We start from the raw sequence: 26,536 nt of genomic DNA, 5'->3' as shown, positions 1-26,536 counted from the left end.
AGTTCGTGTTAGCTCCATCCTCACCCATTAGCTGAGTAAGTAAAACTCAATAAATACGGTGCTGCTGTCAGAGTGATGTGATTCAGCTCCTTGCTTCTGGTTGGCTTTTTCGGATCCTCCTCTCTGTTTTCATAACATTTTCTACTACACTATAGCTACGGCAATTGTGGTGACACTGTTTTGTACAAAATGATGCATGGTCTTTTCTCTCAGATGCTGTTGTTACCAGCATCTGGTGCTGGTAACATAGACACACTGGCAACTTCACTGGTGTTTTTCCTTACAGGAAGGCACGTGTGGTCATTGGAAGTGCAGCTTCATGCAGAATCGGTGGTGTGTAGTTGGACAGGATTATTGTGTTCTGATCTTGTAGGCCATCAAAACTAAGCTTGCTTAGTTAAGAATCTGTTTATTTGTGGACAACAGTCATAACTTTTGTGACTAGATTGTTATACATGCAGTCTTGTTCCTGCCTGGCTGCCTATTTTATGGAGAGAAATGGAGAGAATAACAGAAGGAGATGAGGATAAAATCTTAAATCAATTTGAGAACGTGTCCATTTCTCACTGGATTCCACTGGATCACAAGATGGGCTTTTGATGAGCAGAAGAAAGTGCCCTATCCTCTCAAGTTTATATATGTTAAGTGGCCCAGTTCAGGTGTGCCAAATACTGCCAGTTTCCTTGGTATCACGGTGCGTGGCTCGTGCCCTTATCTCACTACAGATCAGATAGCATGGGGGTGGATAGGAGATGAAGGATCCAAGTCCCGGTGTCAACCTGGATATCAGTCTCTGATGCTGTAGATGGAGAAACCCAGAACTACTTCAGCAGGTGAGGCAATATATTCCCACTGTGATATTTCAGGGCTGATCACTGATCACTAGGACAGGCTGGTCATTACAAGGAACAACATTTTCCTGGTGGCTCCATTCTGATGGAGTGATCTGAAGCATGCTTTGACCTGTCCATCTGCCCTGAAGTTTTTGGGTGACTGGATCCTTGTTCCCAGATTCTCAGATCCTCACTCTCTAAAAAGAAAAAAAAAATCATAATATAGATGGCCCACATGCAGGTGCATGAGGCAGGGTTGTACTGGAAGTATCACAGCATGGATTAGAAGTGGGGCAGTCCGGAAAAGACTGACAAAAATATTCTGGGAGATGAGGGATTGATTTACAAGGAAGGATTGACTGTTCAGTGTGTATTTGCCAACACCGAAACTAGAAGTTTGTGAAAGTTATAGTAGTTGATAGTTAAAATATGTGGACCAAAATGAAAAAATGCGAATCATTTAAGGTGGTGGGAGGATAGAAAGCTTATGAGGACAAGTAAGGTAAAACAAAGAAGAAACCTCTCCTGTCCACCCTAAAATAGACTGTAGCTTAGACTGCTAAAGAAAGTATTGGAAACTCCATCACTAAAGATGCTTAATACTATACTGGAGAAAGTCCTTGCAAATGTATTGTCACGAGTAGTCCGGCTCTGACCTATGGGGGTTGGATGACCTAATGTCTCTTCCATTTCTAGCTCTGTGCATCTATGATTAAAGTAGTTTATATAATGCAAGTGCATTTTCAATTACACTCCACCTTCTTGCGTGGGATAGTGGTGGTGCAGAGACCTCATTATATTTGTGGCACAATTACAGCATGACTTGTAGGAAATACTGCTGGTACTTGGTCTCTCAGAGACTCCGATCTCGTTTATATATATGTTGGCTTTTCAAGCCATTTAGGTGTGTTACAAGACTGCAGTGCTCTTTTTTTCATCTTCCTCCTTACTTGGAGGCCATAAATATATAGAAGGAATAATTGATTCTGGTTCGGCAATCTAGTGAGCAGTCCTTGGTGAAAATGAAAATGTTTATTGTTGTAGATGTGTAATACATCAGGATTCATTGTCAGCGGCTCTCTTGGACCAACGTCTGTTTTCTGAACCAGAACAGGACATTAACTAAAACATAAACGCAGAGAAATTAAAAAGAACAGTACTGGCTTGATGTAGAAAGTTGGGCTTTCAGTGCATTTTATGCTGTGCTGGATTTTCGTGGGGCTTATGACAATTAGTATTTGGAGAGGGCAGTTTTTGCTTCCAATTATTTTATAATTTAATTTCATTTTGAAATTTATGCACCATGCAAAAAGAGTTTTGTGATGTGTCGAGTATCTTTGTCAGTGTGTTACAGGGCATTCAGAGTGCCTTCAGAGATTTGTCAGGGTACCTCTATTGCATGCATATTTTTTGAATATTTTCCTTTTAAGAATCTGTCTTGGAAGGAGCCACTCTGGGGTTTTAACTAAAATCTGCCAGCATCAAGTGTGACAAATCTGGTAGACACTACACGTAATAGATGTCTTTAGAAGTGGGATGTTGAAGTCTCTAAAATGTTCAAGCACTGATTGTTCTCTGAAATTTCTCTCTGAGAAAGAGTACTTCATCCCCATTTGAGTGATGAACATCAGTGGAATTGGTCCCATGCTTATTGGCACTTTATAACAAACCTGCGCAGACACCATGGTCGAGCTGGGTTTACTTGTGATTGAAGAACGAGATTGACTTTGGTGGTTGCCATAACAATTGGGCTGTTGTGTGAAAAAATGTTAGCGTTCACTGGAGTGAGTTGACAGCTCTAGGATGCCTGTTCCCGAATTAAAACAACTGTTTCCAGCTCTGAGAAATGATGTCTGTTTAACTTTTGCAAGATGGAGCTCAGCAGGGTCTTAGAAATGACCTGAAGAGCTTAAAGATTCTAAAAGTTTGCTATGCTTAATTTTAAAATGCCAGCGTTGAGCTGGAGTTAATAAGGGTAAACCAGGAGGCTGAGCTTTCACTCCCACCAGGCTATTGTATGTACTCACAAAGTGGAGAGAAAAGGACAACCTAAGGAGTCCCTAGAAGAATGTAAATGCATTGCAAGTGTCTAGACATGCAGTCACTCGTACTGTAAATGTCTTAGCACGGACATACTCAAGTTTAAAGAAGGCTTGCACTGCCTAAACTTTAATAAACAAAATGATGGTCATTACTGTCTCACCTCCAGCTGCAGCAGTTTGGTCTTTGGAAATAGGCTAACACTTCTGTAGAAGATTTAGTCTGGTGCTTCAGGAGCCATTCGATGACTAGAGGGACTGTGGGCTGTGAACACCGAGCCTGGGGCAGGGCAGGATGGTCAGTGTGTGGGTAGCCACTGAGCTGCTTGAATTTGCAGTCATGCAGTGTTTGTGTGCTGGGAATTCACAGGCAGTGGGATTCAGCCACCTTTTCCATGCTAGTGGGTGCCATGGCTTCTTTGTTCTCTTTTGTAGTTGTTGTGGATGTGTTGGTTTTCATGAATGACCAGTAAACATTGCAGAAGACTGTCTCAGTTGCCCTTGGGAGAGAGTCAGGATGGGGAGGTAAATAAGGTAATTAAGTTCAGGCACCTTAATTCTACTCAAGTTCCTTTGCCTGGGTCTCCTGTTGGGAGATCTTTGGTGGTTCCCTGCTCCACTCCTTCTGTAGGTGCTCTGGTTTGCTTGCAGAGGCTCCCAGCTCTCTCTGTCTTGTGAGACTTGGCAGTCTAAATTCTGTGCACAACCTCAGCCCTGAGCAGTCCAACTTCAGGCAAATGGTAAAGTTGGGGCTTCAATCCGGGTGACTTCAGTTGGTGATGGCTGCAGCCAGGGCCAGAAGGGATGGTGATCTGCAGCATGCAGGAACGTGGATGCGGTTAGGCTGCCCAGCTGACTTGTGCTCGTGGTGCCCGGGACGTCCTTCCTCCATCTCTGCTTTCCCTAGTTCCTGAATAGCCATCTTGTACTTGCTTCTTTAGGACTTTGCCTCCCACAAATGGTCACTTCAGCTGGTAAGGACATCATCTTGCTTCACTGAGGGTTTTCTGATGCTCTAGTGGGTACATGCAGTTCTCTGAATGGTTATTTCACGGTTGTTGGCATTTGTTACAGGGGTGCAAATCTGGCCTCTGTGTCTCCACTGGTGGGTTGACTCATCTGTGTGCTGCTGGGAAGGCTGTCTAGTTGTGGCTGCAGGGTGCTGCTTTGTCTACTGTGTACAAACTGGCACTTTCCTCTATTGGCAGCACGAAGCTGCCTTTACAGAAAGTCACACTGGTAACACCCAAACTTTGCCCAATAACTAGCCATGCCAGAAACCTTGCCTCTAATGCAGCCTGAGCCCATGGCTTACAAATGCAATGCTTCATCTTGATCCAAGTAGCCTTCCACTTGAGTGAAGATGGAGCCCTGACCACTGGGACTTGTAATCTCCTTGTGACATAGGTATTTATATTTTATGGCTAACTCTGATATGTTGAATTCTGAACAGTTTAGCTGGCAAAAACTGAAATACTGTACCGAACCTTGCAGCACCAACTGTACAGTATTTTTTCTGCTGATTCTTGCGAATACCTTTGCGTAAATGTATGTATTTGCACAAAGAAAAACAAACTGCTGTTGCAGTCCTGTGATCTGTGATTGTTTTAATTACCATGACAGTAATTCCAGCTCACCAACAGACTACTTATCTTACCTCTACCGCTGCACTAGCCATTTATTTTAGATCCTGTTAAAGGTAAAAAGACGAACTGCTCTGCAGATATGCTTGTCCGCTTTAATTAGTCTTCATAAGCTGTGCAAAGGGAAACTGCACTTAATTAGCTTTCCTTAAATTAGGATTGATATACCAGCCTGTATATGTTGACGCTGTCGTTACAGTCTAATAAACTAAGTGCTCTATTCTGTAGTTTTTTCTCCCGGGTGGTTGATTTGCAAGATGGCAGATGGAGCCAGTGTGTGAGCTTTGGCTTTAGCAGTGCTCCTGTCAGTGCCTCAGGGCTGGAGGTGGCTGGGTCAGCGCTCCCGGGCACTGCCTGGGGCTGGCAGGGTCTGGGCAGTCTGTGTGTGGCATGTGCTTTCCGGACCCTTGCTTGCAGGTCCACAGCGATCAGTGCAAGCTGATCCCCTGATACTCCAAAACTCTCGTAGCCGTTGCCTCGCTCTGGTGCACGAAACCTCTGGCCACGAAGAGGAGGGAGAAAAGATTTTATTCTTCCATCGACAGAAACTCCAAGCCAGAGCAGGTCCACCTCTGCAAACCTGCATAACGCATATGTTTTGGACAAAGAGGCTCCTGTAAAAAGTGGAAGTTTCCACACCAAAATGTTTGTTCTCGATCAGTGTGAGGAGGCTGGGGGGTTCTTAAAGGCACATGTTTATCTCTAGTCCTTTCCACCATGAAGACCAGAAAATCTCTTAACTCTGTGTGAGTCTGTATCTCCTAAACTGGTTTCCTTTAACTAACCAAGTTGTGTGTATGTTGGAATGAGTGGACTTGGAACATCTCATTGCTTTTACAAAGTGTGTTTTGACAATTTTAAATGAATAAAACAGATTTTTATTAGGTGTAATGACAATGAGAGATGGCTCCTTCGGGGCTTTTAAATAAGCGGGAGAGGGGAGTGATCAAGCTCCTTAACCCACAAGGTCACCTTGGTGCCCCTCCAGAAGCTGGAGACAGCTGCCAATTTGTATTTACCTGTGGTCAGTGCAGATGTGCATGCATGTAGCCGGGCTATTTCCTTGTGCATAAGCAACGCCTTTGTTAGCAGGTGCATAAAAAGTACTGTTGCCTTGAGGTTTAGTCATACAACCCACTGCAGGTTGGTTTTGTTACGGTCAGAAATGTGGTCTGATCCCTCCGAGATCCCTTGTGCCACAGCCTTTGGGGTATTGTACAGCCAGACAGTACGGTCAGGGGAGGAATTTGAACGGCTCCTTCCTCTTTGCGGAGCGGACTTGCCAAATAGCTGGGAGCAATGTTGTTTCTTCACCCAGATGGTTTTTGTCAGCTGCCTCCAGGGTCCTCCCTGGGGCTTTGTACAGGAGTGGCTGGCGTAGGTGCCCAGGGAGGGGACAGCTTGCAGAGCAGTGGGCAGGCTGCGCTGCCCACACCCAGCCCTTCCTCCCCTTGCTTTTCATTGCCTTGCGCCGATTCTCTCCGGTACGAGAGGCGGCTCTCTGCAGCATGCTGGAGATAAAAGGTGATACCGGTAGGGCTGGAGGAAAAGCAGAAGGAGATAGCTGAGAACATGCCTTCCCTGGAGACCTTGCCCTGGAGGAGCACGTGTGTGGGGTGCTGCCCTCAGGCTCAGCACTGCGATCCCATCACTCAGTGAATTGTTTTCTTTCCCACATGCCAGCCCTCGTTCCTATAGCCATCTGAAACTTCTCCAGTAATAAAAACTGAAAACCAGAAATATAATTCATCACACTTAATAATGCAATTACTGGTGAGCGGAATTCGCTTAGAAAACTTCAGCGAGGTGTACTCCTGTGTGCCAGGATTATCTCACTGCTATGAACTTTGAGCTCTGCTTGCAGATCGGCTTCTCTTGTCCCATTGACTATCTGGCCATTGGCTCTGTGACACTTCCGCAGAGTCCTTATGCCAGCGAGTATCATTCCTTGTGTTACTTGCTCAGTGACTTTCTTACCTCACCTTGCAGTCTGTGCCCAGAATAAACTGCCTGTGACAAGCTGCAAGTCCAAGTCCCTTGAGTAGTTTTAAAGGAGAAGCGGATCTGAGCCTGGTGGTAAAACATATCCCAGCTGTGCTGCACATAGAAGTGCTGGTGAGAAATGCTAAACCAGTATTTGTCTGGACCCCTCTTCAGCTTTGCATCTGTGAGTTTAAGTATCTCAGACGGCGAGCTGTGTCTGTGCCTGCAGTTTGCATGCTAAGAGGCTGCTCGGAGCCTGGCCAGCGTGTCCCCAAGGGCAGCAGGCTCTGCATGAAGTGCTGCCCGGGGGGCTGGGGGCTGCCCCGCTGGCCCCGCAGGTTTGGGCTCTCTGAACTGGGGCCACCGCTGACCTCTGCAGTAGATTTGACTAGCCAAATACATCTCAGCAAAGCAGCCCGTTAGTTGCTGCCATTATATAAATGTGTTCAGAATTTGGCACCCGTGTATTTATGCTCACTCCTTTCCAGGGCAGACTGCAAATATGCACTTCATTGAAACCAATCTGCTAATTTTTGAACTGCCTGGAGCTACGGTTCGCAATGGGTGGCAGATGCTTGTGGTTGCAGGCCCCAAACATCTGGGATAAGCTGTCTATTCCCCTGACACAGGAACCCACTTTCTCTTTGAAGAAGCTCTTAAACCTTTTTCTTGCTCACTTGTCAGATAAAGCAAGCCATTAGTGTCCGTTCAGTGCCATTTGCTCTTTTAAATGAAATAACTTAAAGGAAGAATTACTAGATGTGGCTGGGGGGGGAGTCACAGGGCCAGGATGCTGTTGCCTTTATACCCTGTGAGTTAGTGGGACCTGGTGTATCAATACATGCAGGTTGGCACACATGCATGCCCCCATACTGCTTGTAGTATAGGTGTCTGTGTATCTGCATACGCACGGCTCCCTAAAGAAAGTTGCACAGTACCTTGGAGTGGAGGTATCCTGAAATTCCATCCTTAGGTGGAATTTTAAGAAATATATATTTATGGAAGTAAGGTGGTTTGCAAGCCTTTAAAAATTGGTTGATTCCCGGTGCTGGATAGCTAGACAGCAACAGATCAAAGTCCTGGTGTAGTTGAAAAGATTTTATATCTTTCAGTGTCACAATCTCTAATTTGTTTAGATGCGTATGAAGGATCAGAAACTAACGTGCATCTGGGGATTAAGGCAGCTTTGCTATCCAACCTGAAAGCTAGCATATTCTAAAAGATTTTTCAAAGTCTCGGAAGGCAGTGAAGTGCTTTACTGATTTTTATGTCTTTGAAAATCTCTATTTAGTGTGCCTGGTGGAATTATATAAATACATGCTGCCAGCTGTCTGACACCAACAGATACCACCCAGAGCATTTAAGTACCAAAGTGATAGGCCTGCAAAGATAGAGACATTGCTCTCACTGTGCAAGCACCCATGCAAAAAGACTAAGACTTGCTAACTCAACGTGACACTTGCTCCTTTAAAAGTTTGCTGTAATTTTTCCCTGGCTACCTCTCCTACCCCAGGAGTATACAATGGTTATGCTGTAAGAAAAATAATATATGTTTTCATTATATATCTCTAGAAGGGAGTTGCCATCACGATATGAGTTTTTCTGCGGCAAGAAGAAAAGCAGCAGTCTGATCTCTTCCTTGGCAGCCTCAGCCTATACCATTGTGCTTGGGGATCTTTTAGCTAGGGAGGGGCCGAACTTATTCTAAAGGTTAAGATAAAAGCAAAATAAACCATCAAACCCATTCCTTTATTGTCTTCACTTCTTTTCAGCTCCAGTCCCACATTCCACACATAGTCCAGGGGCCCCGGGCAAGAAGTTGCTGTAGGGCAGCCCAGGATGAAGGGAGGCCCTAAAGCAGGAGTTTAGGAAGTTGAGTGCTTTGTTGAGTGCTTCAGGGTCTCACTGGTGCCAGGCTCTGCTCTATTAAACATGATGATTCCCGAGTCAGATGCTCTGTTTTGTCTTATCTGTGTGGCCCTAGACCCTATCTGTGGTCCATCGTGGTATGTTCCTGGTGTCCCTGCCACCCGGGACATAGTTGTGTAAGCCTTCCAGGGCAGGGCTGCATATTCCAGGTACCACCTAGTACAGCTTATGCGAAAGGGCGTTCAGCTTTTCCTAAGCACCAAGCTGATCTGCTAGATCTAATTAGCTGATTTGGAGCTTGCTTTCTATAACTTTCATAGTGTTTCCTGTTGAACCTGCTTTTCCCTTTGGTGCACAATAGGCAATGTAGATGTTATAAAGTACTGCACCCCTTGGGTGTCTTTACTGAGACCAAAACTCTCACTCATTTTTGTTATCATTCAGCTTGGTTTGTAGATGTTTCACTGCCTCTGCTCCATGCTAGCTGTGCTCATGGAGTTTCAGACGCTGCGATATCTGCTCTTATGCATGGGCATGGGGGTTATTTGTGTTCCATTTAGCTTTGCAATTGGGAACAATTTATTTTTACTCTAGCTGCAAGGCATCAAGTCTTTTTCCTGCTTGTTTCTTTGGAGTGAACTTGATGGGCTAAATTGTTTAGTTTTTGTGGAGGAAAATCAGTAATGAGATGAAAGCTGTTAAGAGCAAGTAGTTAAACCAAAAAGAAAAATGGAAAAAAACCCAAGGAGATTCACTTGTCTAAAAACTTTTTTTTTAGATTAGATTTAGACTTTCAGATTAGATTGGAAGATGTTTCAACAGACAGAGTCTTCTGAAAACATGGTTGTTGTTGTCTGGATGTCTCTGATGGTCTCTGTGTTTTGATACCTTCTTCATGACTGGAAGATAAATTTTTCTTTTCTTCTTTTTTCCTTGGATAGGAAAGAATGCATTTTCACCATCGACCCATCAACTGCCAAAGATCTTGATGATGCTTTGTCCTGTAAACAACTCCCTGACGGTATGAGATATATTTTACAAAATACTTCTCAGTGTTTATATTCAGCCGTTGACACATTCGTATATATAATTTGTCATGAAGTATTCTTTACCAAATACGAGTGGAGTAATAAGCTAGTTTTTCTCTTGTTGTTTTAATTGCCTGTTTTCAGAAATCTTAGAGCAGATATCTTCAAGCTGCACTCTGATGTAGTCTTGGTGTCAGGAAATGCAGAACCATAGTGTTTTGCATAATCAGAGCTGTAATTTGATTTGAGGAGATCTCAGCTGTCTCCTGTCATTACAGGAGTTACAGCTGAATAGCTAATATGCCACTCTTGCAGACTGAAGTCTAGTGAAACTTCGACCTTGAATACGCAGTCGCTGGATAAAGGAATCCAGTTTTTTAAAGGTCACTGGCTGAATTGCTTTTTGGTGTTTATAGGATGCTGGGAATTGTCAGATGAGCAGAGTGTGCCTTATAAGTTGTGTTATTCTTCTCATTGCATTTTAAGCTTTCTGTTCTGCCTTATTTGTACTTTTACTATGCCGTAAGCCAACAGAACAGAAAGTAAAGCTCCAGAAGCCAAATCTTGATGATTCTGACTTAAGGAACTTCCCTCTTGTAAGCTTACTTTGCCATCCAAGTTCTGCTTATTTAGTTTGATGAGATCCAGTAACAGGCTTGGTTAGAAATATTGCATGATTTGATTAGCCCATCCACCACTAATAAAGAAGATAAAGTGTGTTTTTTTGTGTGTGTTTAGTTTTTCTTGCTCTTGTTAATCATCACAATATGATGATATCAAAGACATCATTCCCTGTTTTTTGGGTTGATTTCATTCTGTGCAATGTGGCCAATGAATTGTCATGTCATTTAGACCCAAGTACAGAATAGTATTACAGGGCTATAAAACTGATAAAAAAAATCAGAGATGAAAGAAAATTTGAGGCCAATAAAATTATTTCTAATTATACTGTACAATAGCCGTTTTGAGGCAAGATTAAGGAAAAATTGCTGTTCTATTTCACAGAAAATTTAAACAGTCTTCTTGAGAGATCCTAAGCTGAACTCTCTTCTCCTTCTTTCCACTTTGTCATCTGAATTATCTGTAGATTTATGATGGTATTGTGATCCCACAGTCCCTCAGATCTGAGGTGTTGAAACTCTGGCTTCTGAGCCTCTAGCGATCACATACGCCTGGGTTTTAGATGCTGCAGGAAACCATTCACTGAGCTGGTTTGTGGTGCATACATCTGCATTTTTCTCTTAACTGCCATTTGGAGAAAGTATCAATGGAAACATCTGTTTGAACAAGAATTCTTCTTTCCCAGAAAGTGTGCAGAGCCATTGCAGGGCTGTCGCTCATACTTGGCATTTGTTGATGCTGATCATGGATGTGGCCACACTCTGAAGTCTGCCTTGTCTCTCTGACTCCAACTGCAGAAAATGCTGTAAGAGGCCTCTTGCTGCAGTCTATGAGGAAGGAGTCGTACCGTTACAGAAGGGATCCTCTACTTGTAAGGTCCACCCAAGAGGGTTCTAGGAATTACTTTATTGTGAGAGCTCTGTAGCCTGGCAGCTGCAAATCCCCTTGTGATGCAGAGGTGGGTGGCTGCAGCGCTGCCCCGTGAACTGATCGAGCCTCTTTGGAACAAGCCCTCATGCAATCCAACTGAGGAAAAAAAAAAAACAAGCGGAATTCTTTTTTTTAAAAGTTGCCTTCTGAGTAGACTTCATTCATGCTGCTGTGCTTTGCCAGTCTTCCCTGCTTTGTTGCTTTCTGCTCTTCTCTGTACAAGCATGAGGCAGAGGGAGCTGCCTGCATGTCAGAGAGAAAGAAAACACCCAAGTCCTCTTGGCCTGTTTATTTCTGACTTGTCCTTCTCCCAGGGGCTGTGTCAGGCCTGTGCTGGCCTCCTGGAGCCTCCAGATGAAGGTTTTCCCTGCCCTTCCCTGATCTTCTGTGAAAGCTAAGGAATATGTGAAAGGATCATGTCAAAGCCATGCTTTCAGGGGTTGTCTCTACGTGTATATACCACAGGAGTAGGCACCGTTCTCCCTCCCAGGGTACCCTGTTATTTCAAAGGTGATCTCGGATGCACTTACCTGAGTGGACAGAGAATGCTTCTGCAGTCAAAGATAACACTTCCTTTTCCCAGGAAGACCAGGCAGTTGGGAAAGAAAGGTAAAATGGACTGGACTACAGGGTCACTCTGCATAGAGAAAGTTTGGAAAGCTCAGTTTTTCAAATAAAACAAAAGTGGAAGGTGCAAGAATCTGTCTCCTCTTTCAGTTCCCCCAAAATACACTTCGCCAGTCTGTTTTAGAAGAGACTTGAAGAAACCAGGAAAAAGTAGGGGACAGGGCAAGACTATCTTCCAGAGAGTAAAAGTAAAGATTTGCTTGGCTTGTATCCAAAATTTATAGGATGGGAAATCCAGTGTGGATTTAGTGTTTTTGAAAGTTTCACATCCATCTCAGGATCATTGTACACACTCCACTTTCCTCCAGATGAGCCTCAGAGGAGAAAATCCAAGAGGCAGACAAGTGAATGCACCCGTTGGTGGCTGTCCCAGCCTGAAGGTCTTTGTTCGCCCACACGAAGGTCTTTGTTCGCCCACACGTCTCATTTTCCATGAACCATTAACTGGGACCCTGCTCACAGCAGCCCTTTTGTGTGCCAGTTCTCTGCCTTTTGGCTGGAGCCGTGCATCCTCCAACGGGCTTGTTCCACCCCGGGTACCTCTCAATGAGAAGGTGCTCTGAACTGGAGCCTTTTTAAGAGTGATCTTACTGTGCCCATCCTGGGCATTGTGCTCTCTGCCTCTCCTTTCGGCCTCAGGTCTGCCATGAGAGTGGTGCCCACACTCCATCACAGCACTGCCTCAGCCTTAGCCCAAGGAAAGTCATCCCCTGGAAAAGCCAGTTTTAATGCTGGTGAATGTCCCAAGGACCAGGTTTTAAATCAGTGTGGAAAGAACTGCCATGGAAATACCCTTTCTTTTATTTTGAAATCTGTGGTGTTTATTCTGAGGAGACCTTGTGGCTCAGAAGGAAGTACAGACAGGAAAACAGGCCGTGGTCTTTGATGCAGTTATGATCAGTCGGGGAGGGAGCTGAGGAGCTGAGTGGGAGCGAGCGGCATAAAAAGACTGCAGGAAATCCTTTGCATCCTTCAAGCAGGCATGGCGGCTGGCCGGCCGGTTCAGCGTGGGTCCCCAAGCAGGCAGGGGACAGAAATATCAGCGTTGTATCTGTGCTGCAATGTTTGTTTAAAACATGAGATATCTCTGAAGCAGAGATGTTCAGTTTGGTAGCTGGAATCATGTCGATCTCCATTTTTAAGGCTCCTGATGTCGTGCAAGAAGATGCTTGCAGAATCGTTTTAGTGAAGATGAGTAATAAAAGCAACTAAGAACTGTACTGATGGACTTCTGTCCATTATCCTCCCAATGTGCTGCTGTTTTAGGCACAAACTTGATCTAGCATTTCATGAACCTTTTCCTCTGCCAACCATGGTTCAGTATTGAAATGCTAAATTCCAAAGGTTAAATTTTGCAAATACTTCCTGATCTGAAGAACCCAATCAAAACATTATTTTGCGAGCCTCCTGTAAGGGATATCTGTTTCACATGTAGTTGGCAATATAAGCTGTATCCTGTGCCTCTTTCTAAGGTGTCACCTGAGAGATGCAGCTGCAGAGCTTGTTGCCCAAGAGACAAGGTGCTAGATCCTCAACCAGGGTATGAGCATCACATAGTGTCTGTTCCTAGCAGGAGAAAGTAACAGAAATGTGTGTGTTTATATTACCTGACATATGCACTCTTCACTGCAGTCATTATACTGCATGCTGATGGAGGATTAGCATTTAGATCTAGTTCATTACCATCAACCTGTTCCTGGACAGGACTGGACTCTACCCAGCTGGGAAGACTATTCCCTTCAGCTTCCAGCACTGGGGACTTCAGCCCTCAGACCTGTCCTTTGCAGTTGGCAGGAGACATCCAGATCTGTCTTGTATCACAAGTTCCTGGGACATTTTCTTGCATGCAAATTGAACCTCTCTGGATTCATTACTTTTCTGGTCCACTGTGAGCTGATAGCGTTAATCAGTGGTTTTCAGCCTGTGGTCCACTGACTGCTGTAGCACTATGTAGTTTACTATTATAGGCCCATGAAATGTGGCTGACAAAAGCAGGGATATAAATCCATCAGCATGTGTGAAATTTTTTAAGATATCTGTACTTTGACTTAAAATTTTTCAGGAATTTGCAAATTTAGAAAGGTTCAAAACCAGTGGCGGGAGTCCTTTGGGTTCACTTCTTTGTGTTCACTTGCTTGCAAAGCTGTGGCCGTTCCCAGCTCTTCAGTGTTAAGGAGAGCCCCTATGGGAACCTCAATCTTGCACATACAGAGCCTCTTGGTATGTTTCGGAGATACCCTGAGGATTTTTGGCTTTAAAAGTTGCTATGCTAGCTGCAATTATTATGACAAAGAGTTGTTTCAGAGGTTAAGAGCTTATCCAGGGCTGGCAAGGCTGCATCTCTCATGAGGGCAAAGTTGTGTTAAGAGTTAACATGGCTTTTATTCCAAATGTAAATGTGGTTACAAGAAATTATTATTTTTTCCATCTTTTTTGCCCATATGTAAAACACTTAAAAACAAAAACAAAAACAAAAACAAAAACCACCACCACCAAAAAACCCCAGCATGAGCAAACCACATATCTGGCATCCTCATGATGTCAGGAGATCTCCAAAAATCAACAGAGAATGCAGAGCCCAATTCAGAACATCTTTCTCTGTTGGTGTATAGCACCCATAATAACGACAAGAAAAAAGAAACCACTCATTGCCCGCACTACTTCTATCAGACAGCTAAATCAGTGCATTTCAGAGGATTTTGAAGAATGAAATTCTCTTTGTCCTCAAGCATTTGTTGCTAATTTATTCAAGACTGAGGCATTTTCTTTGCCTTGAAGTATCTTAGGCAACAAGCAGAGAGATAAGGGACTGTTTTTGCACCTTTGCTTAGTTTTAAAACTTCTCAGTGTAACCCTTATCAGTTCCAGTCATTGGATGGAGGACTCACCCATGCTACATTCTCAGTAAAAGATGGAAAGGAATTTTTTGCAGAAGTAATCCACAAATCTATCATGAAGAACTACCCAGTAGCAGAGTGTCACTAGCAAAGGAAGCATGGGATGGTTGTGGGAATAGCTGTATTTTTAATGGCGCTCGCAGGAGGATATTGCAGCTGTTGGAAACTTTTCAGGGATATATGTCTTAAGTGGGCCAGTCTGGTTTTGAGAGGATTTTATATTGGAGTCTGCTTTTGATTAACAGTCGTGCTGCTTGTTATTGTTTAATGATAGCAGTAGGGAGGTAAGCTCGCTATTTGCATTTGTGAGTGTATATTTTAAAAGAGATCAGCTCCAATAAAGACGGAAAATAAGGTTATTTATGTAACAGTTTCAGAAGTATGAACGAACTGTACTCCATTTAGATGACTCAGCATAATCTTGGAGTAAAAGATGGATCTGGACTGCACCTAGTTTCTACAGCCTTTGTAGAACTGTTTCAGGGTAGCTTGAGGTTTTAAGCAAGTTCATTTCAGTCAATACTCTTTTGTGATCCTTTCTGCACGTCTTCTAGCAAATTACTGCAGCCAGGAGCATACAACAGAGCCGTTCTCAGTTTGTACGAATGTTGCAGAGCATTCACAGAAAAAACCGTACCACTTTCAAGACTGAATGTTTTCAGCCAGGGTGCAGACATTTAAAGATTTATTCTGATCTCATCAGGTAAGAGCACGTGAGGTGACCTGCATGTCTCAGTGGCACCAGGCAAGTTTCCCACACTTGCCAAACCTTTTGTGGGAATCATCGGCAAGTGGTGTTTGTATTTCTGGTAATGTACACAACTGATGCAGTTGTGTTTGAAGGCTGCTTACTGGTAGGAACAGAAATGAAATTTGACAAATTTAAAGGCAGACAATTCCATCTAGTAAAATGTCACGCTGTGACGTGAAGGAGGCAGCAAAATGATTGGGGTGCAGTTCTGAGGGGTTGTCTTACCTGTGTGCAAGTCTTCTGATGCTGATTTCAAAGCAGTACTTTGGCCATACTGACAGAGCTTCTGTACGTCTTTTTGTGTCTTTATTGATGGCTAACATGGTTAGTTGTCTGTTGTTCTTTCATTCCTGTATCCCTACAATCTTTCACAAAGTAATTCAAGCTTAAGTAATTTAAATCTTATTCTAGGAGGAATTGTTGTACTGCAGAACAGAAAATACATTCTACAGGCTGTTTGCCCTGTTTTTTATGTCCTTAGTGACATTGGATGTCTGCATTTTGGAGCGAGGTCATATATAGATACATTTATTGAATCTTCCCAGTATTTACCTAATGACCTAAGCAAATGAGATTTCTGCAGTGTGCTGCTCCCTGGTTTTCCTCTTCCCTTTAAATCTGTTCAACCTGTTGGTGAATTGAAATCAAATATACCTAAGGGGAATGGGATAAAAACCTCAAACATATTGTGTTTCTATAAGTGTCATGAAAATGGTATATAAGCAAAGAGGAGAGCTTCTCTTAGTGATCCAAATCTGGGAAGAGTGCAGCGCGACCTTTCTCCTTAGCAGACACCAGTGAATCCACTGTGGGCTGCAGTTTTCAGAAACAGATCTGCAGAGAGTGAGGACTTACACCTATGTTCAAGGAGCCTATTTCACACATTTTGGTAAAACCAACCAGTGTTTTGCCAAATGTTAGTAAAATTATCCCTTGTCTACTGCAGGCTAATGGATTCTGAGGCTCCTTTTCTTAGACCTCATGGACACCTTAGTAGACATCCCTAGTGCGTGAGCTCCAGTGTCTTGTGCCTGAAAAACACCTGTAGAGCCCTGGTAGCCCTGAGATGTTCTCTGCCATCTCTGCCTGCTATTCTTCTCCTTCCATCCTCATTCTTTCCTGATGTAGGTTGCAAACATTTGGGTTGTTTTAATTTTGCAAAGTTGTATGCACTTATATTTTGCTTTTTAAGACATAAATATTCTCTCTTCTATTCAGCTTTGTCCTTCTGGCAAAGTCCTTAAGGACTGTAGGGTGAAATTTGCTCTAGCAACACAAAGTACAGGACCTTTCAGCTAATCCATTTGGTTCCTGCAGCACAGAGCATAGGAAGAGTTTGTAACTGAAGTCATGCTGGGCTGGCTTGCTTAAGATAAATACTGAAGAATGGACTAGTCAAAAGTTACATTATGAAATTACTATGCTTCCTTCGTTGTAAGATGTTTAAGATGAACAGACACCAGACCCAGCTTAGAGAGAACATGACAGAAACCCCACATTGATATGTGAGTCAAATGTAAAATGACCATAAACTGCAATTTACTTAAATTTATTGCAGGAGTCAAATACGGGAAAAATAAAGACGACCTACAAGGAGTGGGATTGTGCATAACATTTGGTCAGTTTTTCCTTTGGTATCGAACATAATTAGCTCGGCTCTCCTGTTACCTGCTGATTAGTCTCGTGGGTTTTTGTTGTGTCACTAGGAAAGTGAAAAAGACATATTGCAGTGATAAGAAACAGGTACATATCCTTTCGTCCTATCGAGGGCTTGTGGTTGCAGTTTCTTTGAAATACGCCTCGGGTCTGTGCCAAATCCAGATCCCTGCTGTGTCCCATAATGTAATCCCGTGTAATGCTGGGGAACTGCAGCATGTACAGTATACTTTGCCTCTTCTTTTAAAGTAACGTGGGGTTGTGTGTGGAAACACACATCACTTCCAATTTCCAAGTGCGGGGTTGAATGGAATCAGAGGGCCAAATTGCATCACCTTTCCTCCACCAAACATCTCTCTTGAAATCAGTGAGACAACTTGACAATGTAGGGCTGCCCTCAGCTTGAGTGGAAATAGGGCATCTTGCTCCAAACTGATGGTGGTTGAAAGGGAAATAGACTGAGCCTAATCCCCAGACAAGTGCATTAAACTGGGTGATAAGGTATTAAGGTGGAGATTAAGAAAGTTTGGATTTGGTTGGAGCATTGATTGCTGGAACATAATTTGTTAAAACATTTTTTGCATATATTTGAAAGCTACTTGTGAGAAGATTGGTTAAAAGCTTGATTAAGCAAAAATGGGCAGGATTTGTTATTGGTAATTCATATTTATTGCACTGGATTTTTGTATCAAGTATAGATATTTTATAAAGATTCCATCCTTATCCCAAAAGCTTTTTTTTGACAGTACACAAAGAAAGCTGTAGGGGAAAAAGACACAGGATTAAAACAAAATAAAAGGTAGATTGTCTGTGAAGGACTAATCTAATGAAGACCATGGCTGTAGAACATGCAAACAGATGTGCAAATACCAGTAGAATTACTCATAAAAGTGAGTTTACTTTCCTGCAGGGAGGAGAGATGCTCTGGGCAAAGTTGCCTTCCGGATTGTTTCAGTTCATAAATTCAGGACCTGGGACAATTCCCCAAAGATTTAGAGGCGTGGAGTTTTGTGTCCCAGCGGATCTCACCGATATTTGTGGATACAGACTTAAAAACAATAGTGTCTGATTGTATATTGAGGAAAAAACCCAAATGACTTTAAGGAGCTGGGTAATGGGGAAGGATCCAGAAATTCCTGTACAAAGAGACCTAAAAGCACTTTGTCTAGGATTTCTGTTCATGAAAAAGGATCTCAGGGACCAGGAGGGTCTTTAGAGAAGAACCACAAATGATAGGTGATGACCGGATAGAGCTAGAGAAAACAGGATTTTTCAGTAAATTTAGCAGATAAGAGTCAGAAGATATGTGAGGAGGATCAACTTTAAAAGGGTACAAATAGCTAGGAATAAATTCCCACATGGTTAACTTCAGTCATATGTTCTGCTGCATGCAGGCAGCAAAGAAGTTACTGCTGTATATATATTCTTTATTATCAACTTTCTTAAATGGCAGGATCCCTCAGAATCACTGGGCTATTGTTTTAACTTTTAATTTATTGCAATGCAAGGGTTTCAGAACCCAGCTGAACAGGAAGAACATCTTGCAGTGCAATTCACTACAGTATTTCTTGATTGTTGACTATTATGCTAGTTACACAGAAAGAGTAAAACCAGGTGCAGATGGAAATATTTTGGAAGTCTTTCAAAAAATAAACAAAAAAGTTGGATGGCTAAAAGTGAAACCTCAGTGGCTGCCTTCTGTTCTCAAAGAAGTTGAAATGTCAAGGCTGTTCAGTGGAAGTACCTTGTACGTGTTTGGCCTAGCACTAAATCCCAAGGTCTTTTTGAATGCCTGGGAACACTCACTCAGCCTTGGATTACTGTGTTCAGTAGAGATATCACAAAAGAGACTGACCTAGCAGTAGAGAGAGGCTGGTCCCTCCCCACTCTAAACCTTCATTTCAGGAACAGGATGACATCCTACACCCAAAATGATTGCAATTCATCTTGAAAGCTGCTGGGTGCCACTTCCTATCTCTTTAAATTCAAAGATACTGATTTCCTGATAGAGTTAGCCTCTTGAATGGGTTTTGGAATAGTGATAAAAACAATTCATGACATGAATACCAGAAATTGTCCTTTTACCTTCCTCATGTTGGCTGGAAACCTCGCTGTTAAGAGACTGCTAGGAGTCCCCCTTGGTAACTTCTCCCTGCCAGCAAGGAGTACTTTCCGAGCTGGGGATCTGAGTTCACAGCAGCACAGTCATTGCCTCAGTGTCCTCTTGACATCTTGTCTTGGTGAAAGATTGAAGATCCGTCTGCCAAGTGCTTGCGATAGACTCCGAGTAGCTAAGATTCATATTGGGTCTAAGTCATAAGTAGTCATCTAGAGGTTCTCCCAGAGATGGCCATATAGCAAGTACTGGCATTCAGCGCATAAATCTGATATATTTGAGATTCGTAACTCCTCTTCATTTTGCTCATTACACTTGAATCTTGCAAAGAAATCAATACAATTTATAAAACCTCTAAGTGGAACTTGCTATTTTGGCACCTCACAAAGTCTGCTAGGCACTTGTGCAGGCACAGAGGAAATGAGCTTACCTATGACCCTCTGCAGTGTAAACAGGCACCAGCATAGGAATGGGGAGAAAACCTGCATGGGCAGAAGGTGGGACATAGGCATCGCTGCATAAGGAACTGTTGTGTCTGGTCTTAGTCTGCCAATGCTGGATGCATTTGATATATCAAAGAAATGGCACATTCTCTTCGTTTTCCATCATTATACTGGCTGTCCCTAACTGTCCTGTGCTCTGACCTGACTTTCACTATTAAAATACTTGTGCCCCGCTTTCTGTCTGTATTTTCCTGCCTGTATCTTGCTCAGCAGTGTGAACAAATCTTTATGCTGTGTGCTTATTCTGTCGGATATCATTCCCTGTGTCCTTCAGTCTGCAATTAAATGTTTTATCTGGTACATGCTGTGTAAATTCTGTCCTTCTGAGTATTTAGTGTTTTTCCCTCAGGAGAATTCCTTCCTTGTGTAAGTATCCAACTTAATGGTGCAGTGGTACTACTTGCACAGAAGAGTTCTTTTATTCTCCTCAGGAGATATTGAAGGTATGGTGTAGGCAGTAGGTGCATTTGGGATAGCAGCATCTCTTGTCACAAGGTGATGAAGAACTGAGGTGGGTTTGCTGGTGACCCACAGGACAGGACACTCGTGTGTTACTTTTCCCTGGCTAGGTATCCTGATATGTTCTGTGCGGTCTGGAGACCTGAATTCTGATTGATCACCAGCTTAGATGTTTCCAGCTCATGGGAGCTGGAAGTTCAGAGAACACCACCAGCATGAAGATCTACCCCATGTGTTCCCGTGGGACGATCGACCCTCCCGCTCTCCTGAGAGCCTGGGAAGGCCTCATGGTGACCAAGAGCCATCTCTGAGTGTAGTCTTCAGAGCTGGGCAGTGTGGGGGAGCACCCTCCTCGCAGGGGCTTTAAATGCTAACCTTAGCCAAAGCATTTGAAACAGTGCTTAACTGATTTGGCTTGTGCTGGTTTGTGTATAAAACTCGGGGCTCCATAATGCATGATGCGTGAAGTGCCATGTTATGGAGTGTCCTGGCTTTGTTTTGAGGTATAAAAGGTAGCTTTTAAATTCTATCAAGGACTTTAGGACGTTGCTGAATTTATTAGCTGCTACAGACAAAAACTGTATGCAATTCACATTGAAGACCTGCTCCCAGCATTTAATTTAGTAATAGATAAAGTCTCCTCATAATTCTGAAACTATCTGAAGAATTGCTGATGGCTCATGGAAAACTCTGGAAAGTATTCTGCTCAGGAAGGGTTCCTCTCCTAGTATGTTTTTCTGCTTTTCATCTTCACTTGTCCTTCATTGCACTTAATGAACACATGAGTTTTGTTTTGTACCTTACCTGGAGCCAATCCCAAATTGGTTTGTAAAATCGTAGTTGTCTCCATAACATTCAGTTGATGCCAGAGACAAAATGGCCAAAGGTCAGGGTGGTTCAGACCTGAGTAAAACAGTGCTTTAAAAGTCACTACAAAGAAAGTAGGAGTTATTCTGGATTTTAGACTCATTGATGTCCCACACTGACTTTTTAACTTAAAGAAGAAAAGAAGAAAATAACAAAAAACCTGTTATGCTTTATTTTTATGACATGCTCTGACTATTTCCCGGTTCTCTCGGGATCGCTGAAAACATCACTTTGTAACATCACCATTCCTATCAGTGGTTTCTCAGATACTTCCAGAAATCCAGGAAGTGCCAAGACTTTCAGTATGGGAAGAGTTAACATTTGAAGATGTTTTTATTTTTATTTTTTTCCCTTCCCTTGTCATCTCTCACTTTGGAAGTTTCTCACTTTGGAATAACTGGGGCCAATCTCGGTTCTGCTAACATTGAGGATTCAGTCCATCTCACAGCTCCTGAGTTTGTGCAGTTGAATGAGAAAAATCACAACTTTTATTGTCTTTCCATCACCCCAGCTCCTGAAGAAAAGGATGTAAAAGTGATCTGTAAAGGCTAAAGGGTTAAAAGGTTGGGTTGTGGTTTAACCTGGCAGGCAGCTGAACACCACACAGCCGTTTGCTCACTCCCCCTCAGTGGGATGGGGGTGAGAATTGGGAAAAAAGGTAAAACTCATGGGCTGAGATAAAGACAATTTAATAGGACAGGAAAGGAAGGGAAAATAATAATAATGATAAAAGAATATACAAAACCAATTATGCACAATGCAATTACTCGCCACCTGCTGACGGATGCCCAGCCAGTTCCCGAGCAGTGGCTGCACCCCCCCCGGCCAACTCCCCCCAGTTTTTTGTTCAGCATGACATCATATGGGGTGGAATATCCCTTTTGCCAGTTTGGGTCAGCTGTCCTGGCTGTGTCCCCTCCCAGCTTCTTGTGCACCTCCAACCTCCTCGCTGGCAGGGCAGTATGAGAAGCTGAAAAATCCTTGACTTAGCGTAAGCATTGCTCAGCAACAACTAAAACATCAGTGTGTTATCAACATTATTCTCATCCTAAATCCAAAACACAGTGCTATACCAGCTACTAGGAGGAAAATTAACTCTATCCCAGCCGAAACCAGGACAGGTTGAAAGGAAGCAATGGTTTTAGTTGTGATTTAAGAAGCAAAGGAAAAGCCCAGCCCGTTTGCTGTTTGCAGTCTGATGCAGGCACATGGAGTGGCCGCGCTGACATGCTGCGTGTGCCACCGCTCCCTCTCCCTTCCCTCCATGAGAAGAGTCGGGGGCCTGACCTTGGCTGCCTCTCCAGGTGCTACAAACCCAGAAAAAAGTGACTAAGCATAGTTCAAAGAAGAGTTCAAATATCTTGAAACCTTGGCCAGGCTGTTCCCGATGGTTTCAATGTCTCTTTGTGGCTGGTGGGTGAAGGAGGCTGTTTCTGTGGGATGTTTCTCATGCGAACCAGTGGCAGAGGGGCTTGGATGGGGACATCTCCTAGAGGCAATGCCTGGTAGTACGTAGTATTTTGTGGATCATTACCCTTTAGAGGTGCTTACGGTTTGTTTGGGCAGACAGTTTTTCTTCTTTTGAAGTTGTTGCAACATTTACTAAAGTCATATTTATGCTTGGTTGGAAAAGTTGCTGCTCTGCGCCCCAGGGACTTGTCCTGCTCTCTTGAGATACAGGATTCTGACTGTTTTTGTCAGAGTCTTTTTGTGAGGTTATGTCAAGGAAGAGACCTTTAGAGAAGGAAAAAGCTATTATTTGCTTAAAAAAAGGTGTAATTAGTTGCATTTCGGTTGGCTAAAGGACCATCATGTGATAATTTAAAAAATTTGGTTTCCTGGTAAACAAGTTAATGGATTTATGCTCAGTTGCACTGCGCTTTCAAACAGCAAAATGGCCCTAGGGCACACAAGTAAAATTTAAGCACTTTCCTTGTTATTTTAAAATAAGTAAAATAAAACACACTGTCTGATTTTCTGAACAATAGCTTGGCTTCCTGCGGCGGAAAAGTAACCTCAGCTGAGATTTAAAGCCACCCACCTTTGTCTTCAGGCTCCAGAGCAGACAAATAACTCGCTCTTTCTATGGTTCCACTTTTATTTTTGTATTAAATGCTTCTCCTTCTCTTTTTTTTTTTTTTTTTGCGTTCCCACTTGCTCTTTTCTCCCACTGACACTGTCATTCGCTTTTTGCTCTCTCTTTTTCTTCTCTCTCTGTCCCAAGAGGGACACTTCTGTAACGCTTGAGCCGTGGATGTATATACACATGCCAAAGAGAAACAAATGTTTGGGCTTGGATCAGGTCCTTCGTTTAAAGGCACGTGTTAAAGATCTGTGATGGTTCCTTGCTACTTCTAGCAGCTTCCCCAAGTCTCAGTGCCATTTTCTGCCTCCGTGCAACTTGTGTTTGTGTTGTGTCCACCCCTATTACTGTCTGCGGCCCCTCTGGCTGTCCCTTCTGTAACTGAGACCCCTGTAGAGACTCCCCGCTCCCCATTTGCCCACGATCACATGTGAGAACTTGAGCCTTGATGAAGACCCATGCTCTACTGTAGCACTGCTAATACCAACAAAACGTGCATGTAGGTTAAAGGCCTCATTTGTCTCTCTTTATGCAAGTTTTTCATACTTTTGCAAGGCGTTAAGTATTGTTTTGCAGATAGGAGCAGCAGCATGGTACCCCCAGGGCAGAGGAATGGGAAAGAGCTGTAATTATTTGCTGCAAGAGTTTAGTCTAGCCAGGGAACCTTTAATTGCTGGCAGCAGGTAGGTAGTTGGCTGTCTTCTGGCTAGAGCAAACACTTTGCAATCTGCTTTGAACTCTTCTGTTCTGAGGGGTGAAGACAGCGTAAGAAATAGTAGTTAATACAAAAAACTTGGTATTGAATTTTAAGGTGACTTAACACTCTACTAGTGTTTGTCTTCTCTCCTGAGAATGATGATGCTTGAAGGCGAGATGAAAATAAAGGGGAATATGTCTGCATGCTAGAGAATTACCTTCTGCTGTTTTATCCTTGAAGAGTTGCATTTTTAAGTTGCATGGTCCTAAAATTAGCATATGCTAAGGTATGAAGTGAAGTTGCTTGATCTTTCTCTCTGCATTTGTGCTAGGAGTGATTAGAGTTGCTGAAGACAGAGAAGAGGGGTTTGCTGTCAGTGTGTTCTCTTGTATACTGTTCAAATACATTCAGCTCAACTTTTTAATTCCTGGGGCAAATACTTGATATGACTTGCTGGGTTGGCAGCTTTTATGGAGCATTTACAGACTGAAAGGGCCTTTTCCTTCTCTTCCAGGTTTTTCTTGCTAATCCTTTTTTGTTTATAATTTTCCTCAATAAAGATGGAAAAAAAGTTCTTTGAACTGTTTTGTCGTAGAGAATGAGATCATCAGTGAAAAAATAAAAAAAAGGAACAGCTTGTTCTTTGTTCTTCTGTGAGGTGCCACCAATTCTCTTTTGATTTTAGCATCGTATCAATGTTACACACACAAGGTTTTGGAGTGGGTTCAAACACACCAGATTCCCAGATCAAGGAGCCAAACCTTCTCCACAGCTGCTGTGTGCCTAATGCAGCATCGTGCTGGGGGAGACCTGCTGACCTGCCACTCATAGCTCTATCGCTTGGTAAGCTTCAAGAGAGGATCCAGGCTTCTAGAAACTTGGAGCAATACAAGGCCATTATATTTTGCCATTCTAGCAGCCTATGTGATGGGAAATTGTCTTCTCTGTGTGCAGTGCCACAAGGGCATCAGAACTGTGTTGTTTGCAGTAAGGTGGCAACAAATCCTGTCCCTCTTGCATAGAGCGTTGGCCCAAGAGGAGCTTTGGTGGCTGAGTGCCCAGCCCTTTCCCTATTTCTACTTGCGGACCTTGGGAGAAGAGCTTCTCTTTGCAAAGGGCCTCATTATTGGGTTTTGCAATGCCATAGTGTAATTTCAAATAATACCCCTGTCTCCCATCCATCTCTGTTGCCGTGTTTCTGTATTTTCAGAGGGGGGCTAATAGGGTACAGCTGGTTAATAAAACATGTGTTGCTTGATTCTAAACTGCATTCCCTGTTGCTAAACGTCTCCCACGTAGCAGCTTTGTAGTGGTGGAGTTCAAATGGGATGACAATTTTGCACCCACTTTCAGATGAAATGATATTAAATGAAAAATCCCAGAGATTCTAAGTGAAAGAAGCTATCCAAATGCCTTCAGCGTTTTTCATTGCAATAGACGCTTCCTTCAGCTCTTGCTTTAATACCAGCATATGAAGTGTCTGGCTTAATCTCCTGTACATTCTTATGTAAATTCCTTTTTAAAAAAAAAAAAAATCCTTAAACTGGTAGTGTACACCTAGCTTTAGGGGTTGTTGAGCAGCTTTAGCTTCACTGTAGGAGAATTTTAAATTTGGGGTGAAGCAAGTCTATGGTTTGTAAAGTAGTCGTTTCTGTAACAAATTTAGGGTATAAAGTCTGTCATGATGGAGAGCTACATGCCAAGACTTGAAGCCTCTGTTTGCTGGAAAAGTAGATTTCTTCATCAATATGAAGGTGGAGTAGACCATGTGTAGCAGCCTGTGGTGTGTGGTCCATGTGGTGTCCACCCTTTCCCCCTTTCCTCTCTTCTCTGACAAGACTGTTTCAATAAACGAGTGCTGGTTTAACTCTCTTTTCCTTTCATTCAGGCCACATTTTCTTTTTTCCTTAGGAAATAACACAAGACTTACAATGTGAAATGTTCCTTTTGTGACTTTGTCATAAAAATTAATGAGACTAGAAAAACTGTTTGTGGACCTGGAAGAGAATCCTAGTGAATAGTATTTCTCTATCCACAAAGCTCTTTCATTTTAATTAGCAAATAAACCAGGAGAGAGCAGTAGGCAGGTATTTCTGTGCAGGCTTAGGCTGGTATTTTGTCTTACACATTCAAAAGCAGTGATTTGAGAGAAATCTGATTGGTTGATCATTGTGCTGTATCTTCAAGTTCTCTTGGTCTGAATTTTTTGGGGGTGAGGGAGATAGGGTGATTCATACTTGAGCAAGACAAACCCAAGAGCTGCCAGTTTGCATTATGTCAATGTATGTAAGAAAATATTTAGATAGAATTTCCATTAAAAGTTCAAAAGCAGGGGGCTCACGCTGACCCCGGCTTTTAGAAGCTCTGGTGGGAAACCTGAATGAAATTTAACTCTGCTCAATGTGTTTTCGTTGGCTAACTCCATGTTTTATTATCTCATGCAATGAGATCTTTCTTGGTTTGTCAATTTTCTACCAAGGACAAAAAGTTCATGTATGTAACAGTGCACATATTGAATTAAAGTACGATTAAAGGCATGATGTAATGACCCCCTCTCCTTTTCCTTTCGTCAATATTTGCCTGCAGGGTCAATACATTACAATATTGACTTCAAAGTATTCAATATTTTTTTACCTTCTGAGTGTGTTGGCTTCGAGTGCGTGTAATATTAAACCTGTTGGTTGAACTGTTGGTCTAAGACTTACTGTCTAAGTAGTTTCAGGCTTGGATGCCTAATCCATGTAGAGCAACTTTCAAGGCATGTGATAATATCACAACACAGCTGTAGGCAGCTTTCTGAGGTGAACCATTTAATCTGCAGTCTTTTCTCCCAGCTTCCTAACGAGTGGTGGAATTTGTCCCTTGGTGTGCGATGAGATTATTGTCCTCTCCCCCTGCTGCCATCATATTTACTCTCTGCAGGACCCTCCAGTG

The 26,536-nt window shown here is 42.9% G+C and overlaps 1 protein-coding gene across 1 annotated transcript in view; it reads left to right on the top strand.

Annotated features, from left to right (window-relative positions):
* Positions 1-26,536, top strand: part of LOC104078409 (DIS3-like exonuclease 2 {ECO:0000255|HAMAP-Rule:MF_03045}) — a gene marked incomplete at its 3' end in the record, with an annotated part of 127,019 nt that overhangs the window by 85,672 nt on the left and 14,811 nt on the right. The window contains 1 exon segment of the mRNA XM_009580045.1: positions 9,309-9,388. Within this exon segment, the coding sequence (XP_009578340.1) occupies positions 9,309-9,388 (80 nt within the window).

Source organism: Fulmarus glacialis, unplaced genomic scaffold (assembly GCF_000690835.1).
Source record: "Fulmarus glacialis isolate BGI_N327 unplaced genomic scaffold, ASM69083v1 scaffold316, whole genome shotgun sequence".
Classification (NCBI taxonomy): Eukaryota; Metazoa; Chordata; class Aves; order Procellariiformes; family Procellariidae; genus Fulmarus; species Fulmarus glacialis.
The sequence above is the reverse complement of the archived record's forward strand: the minus strand, read 5'-3'. Positions and strand labels throughout refer to the sequence as shown.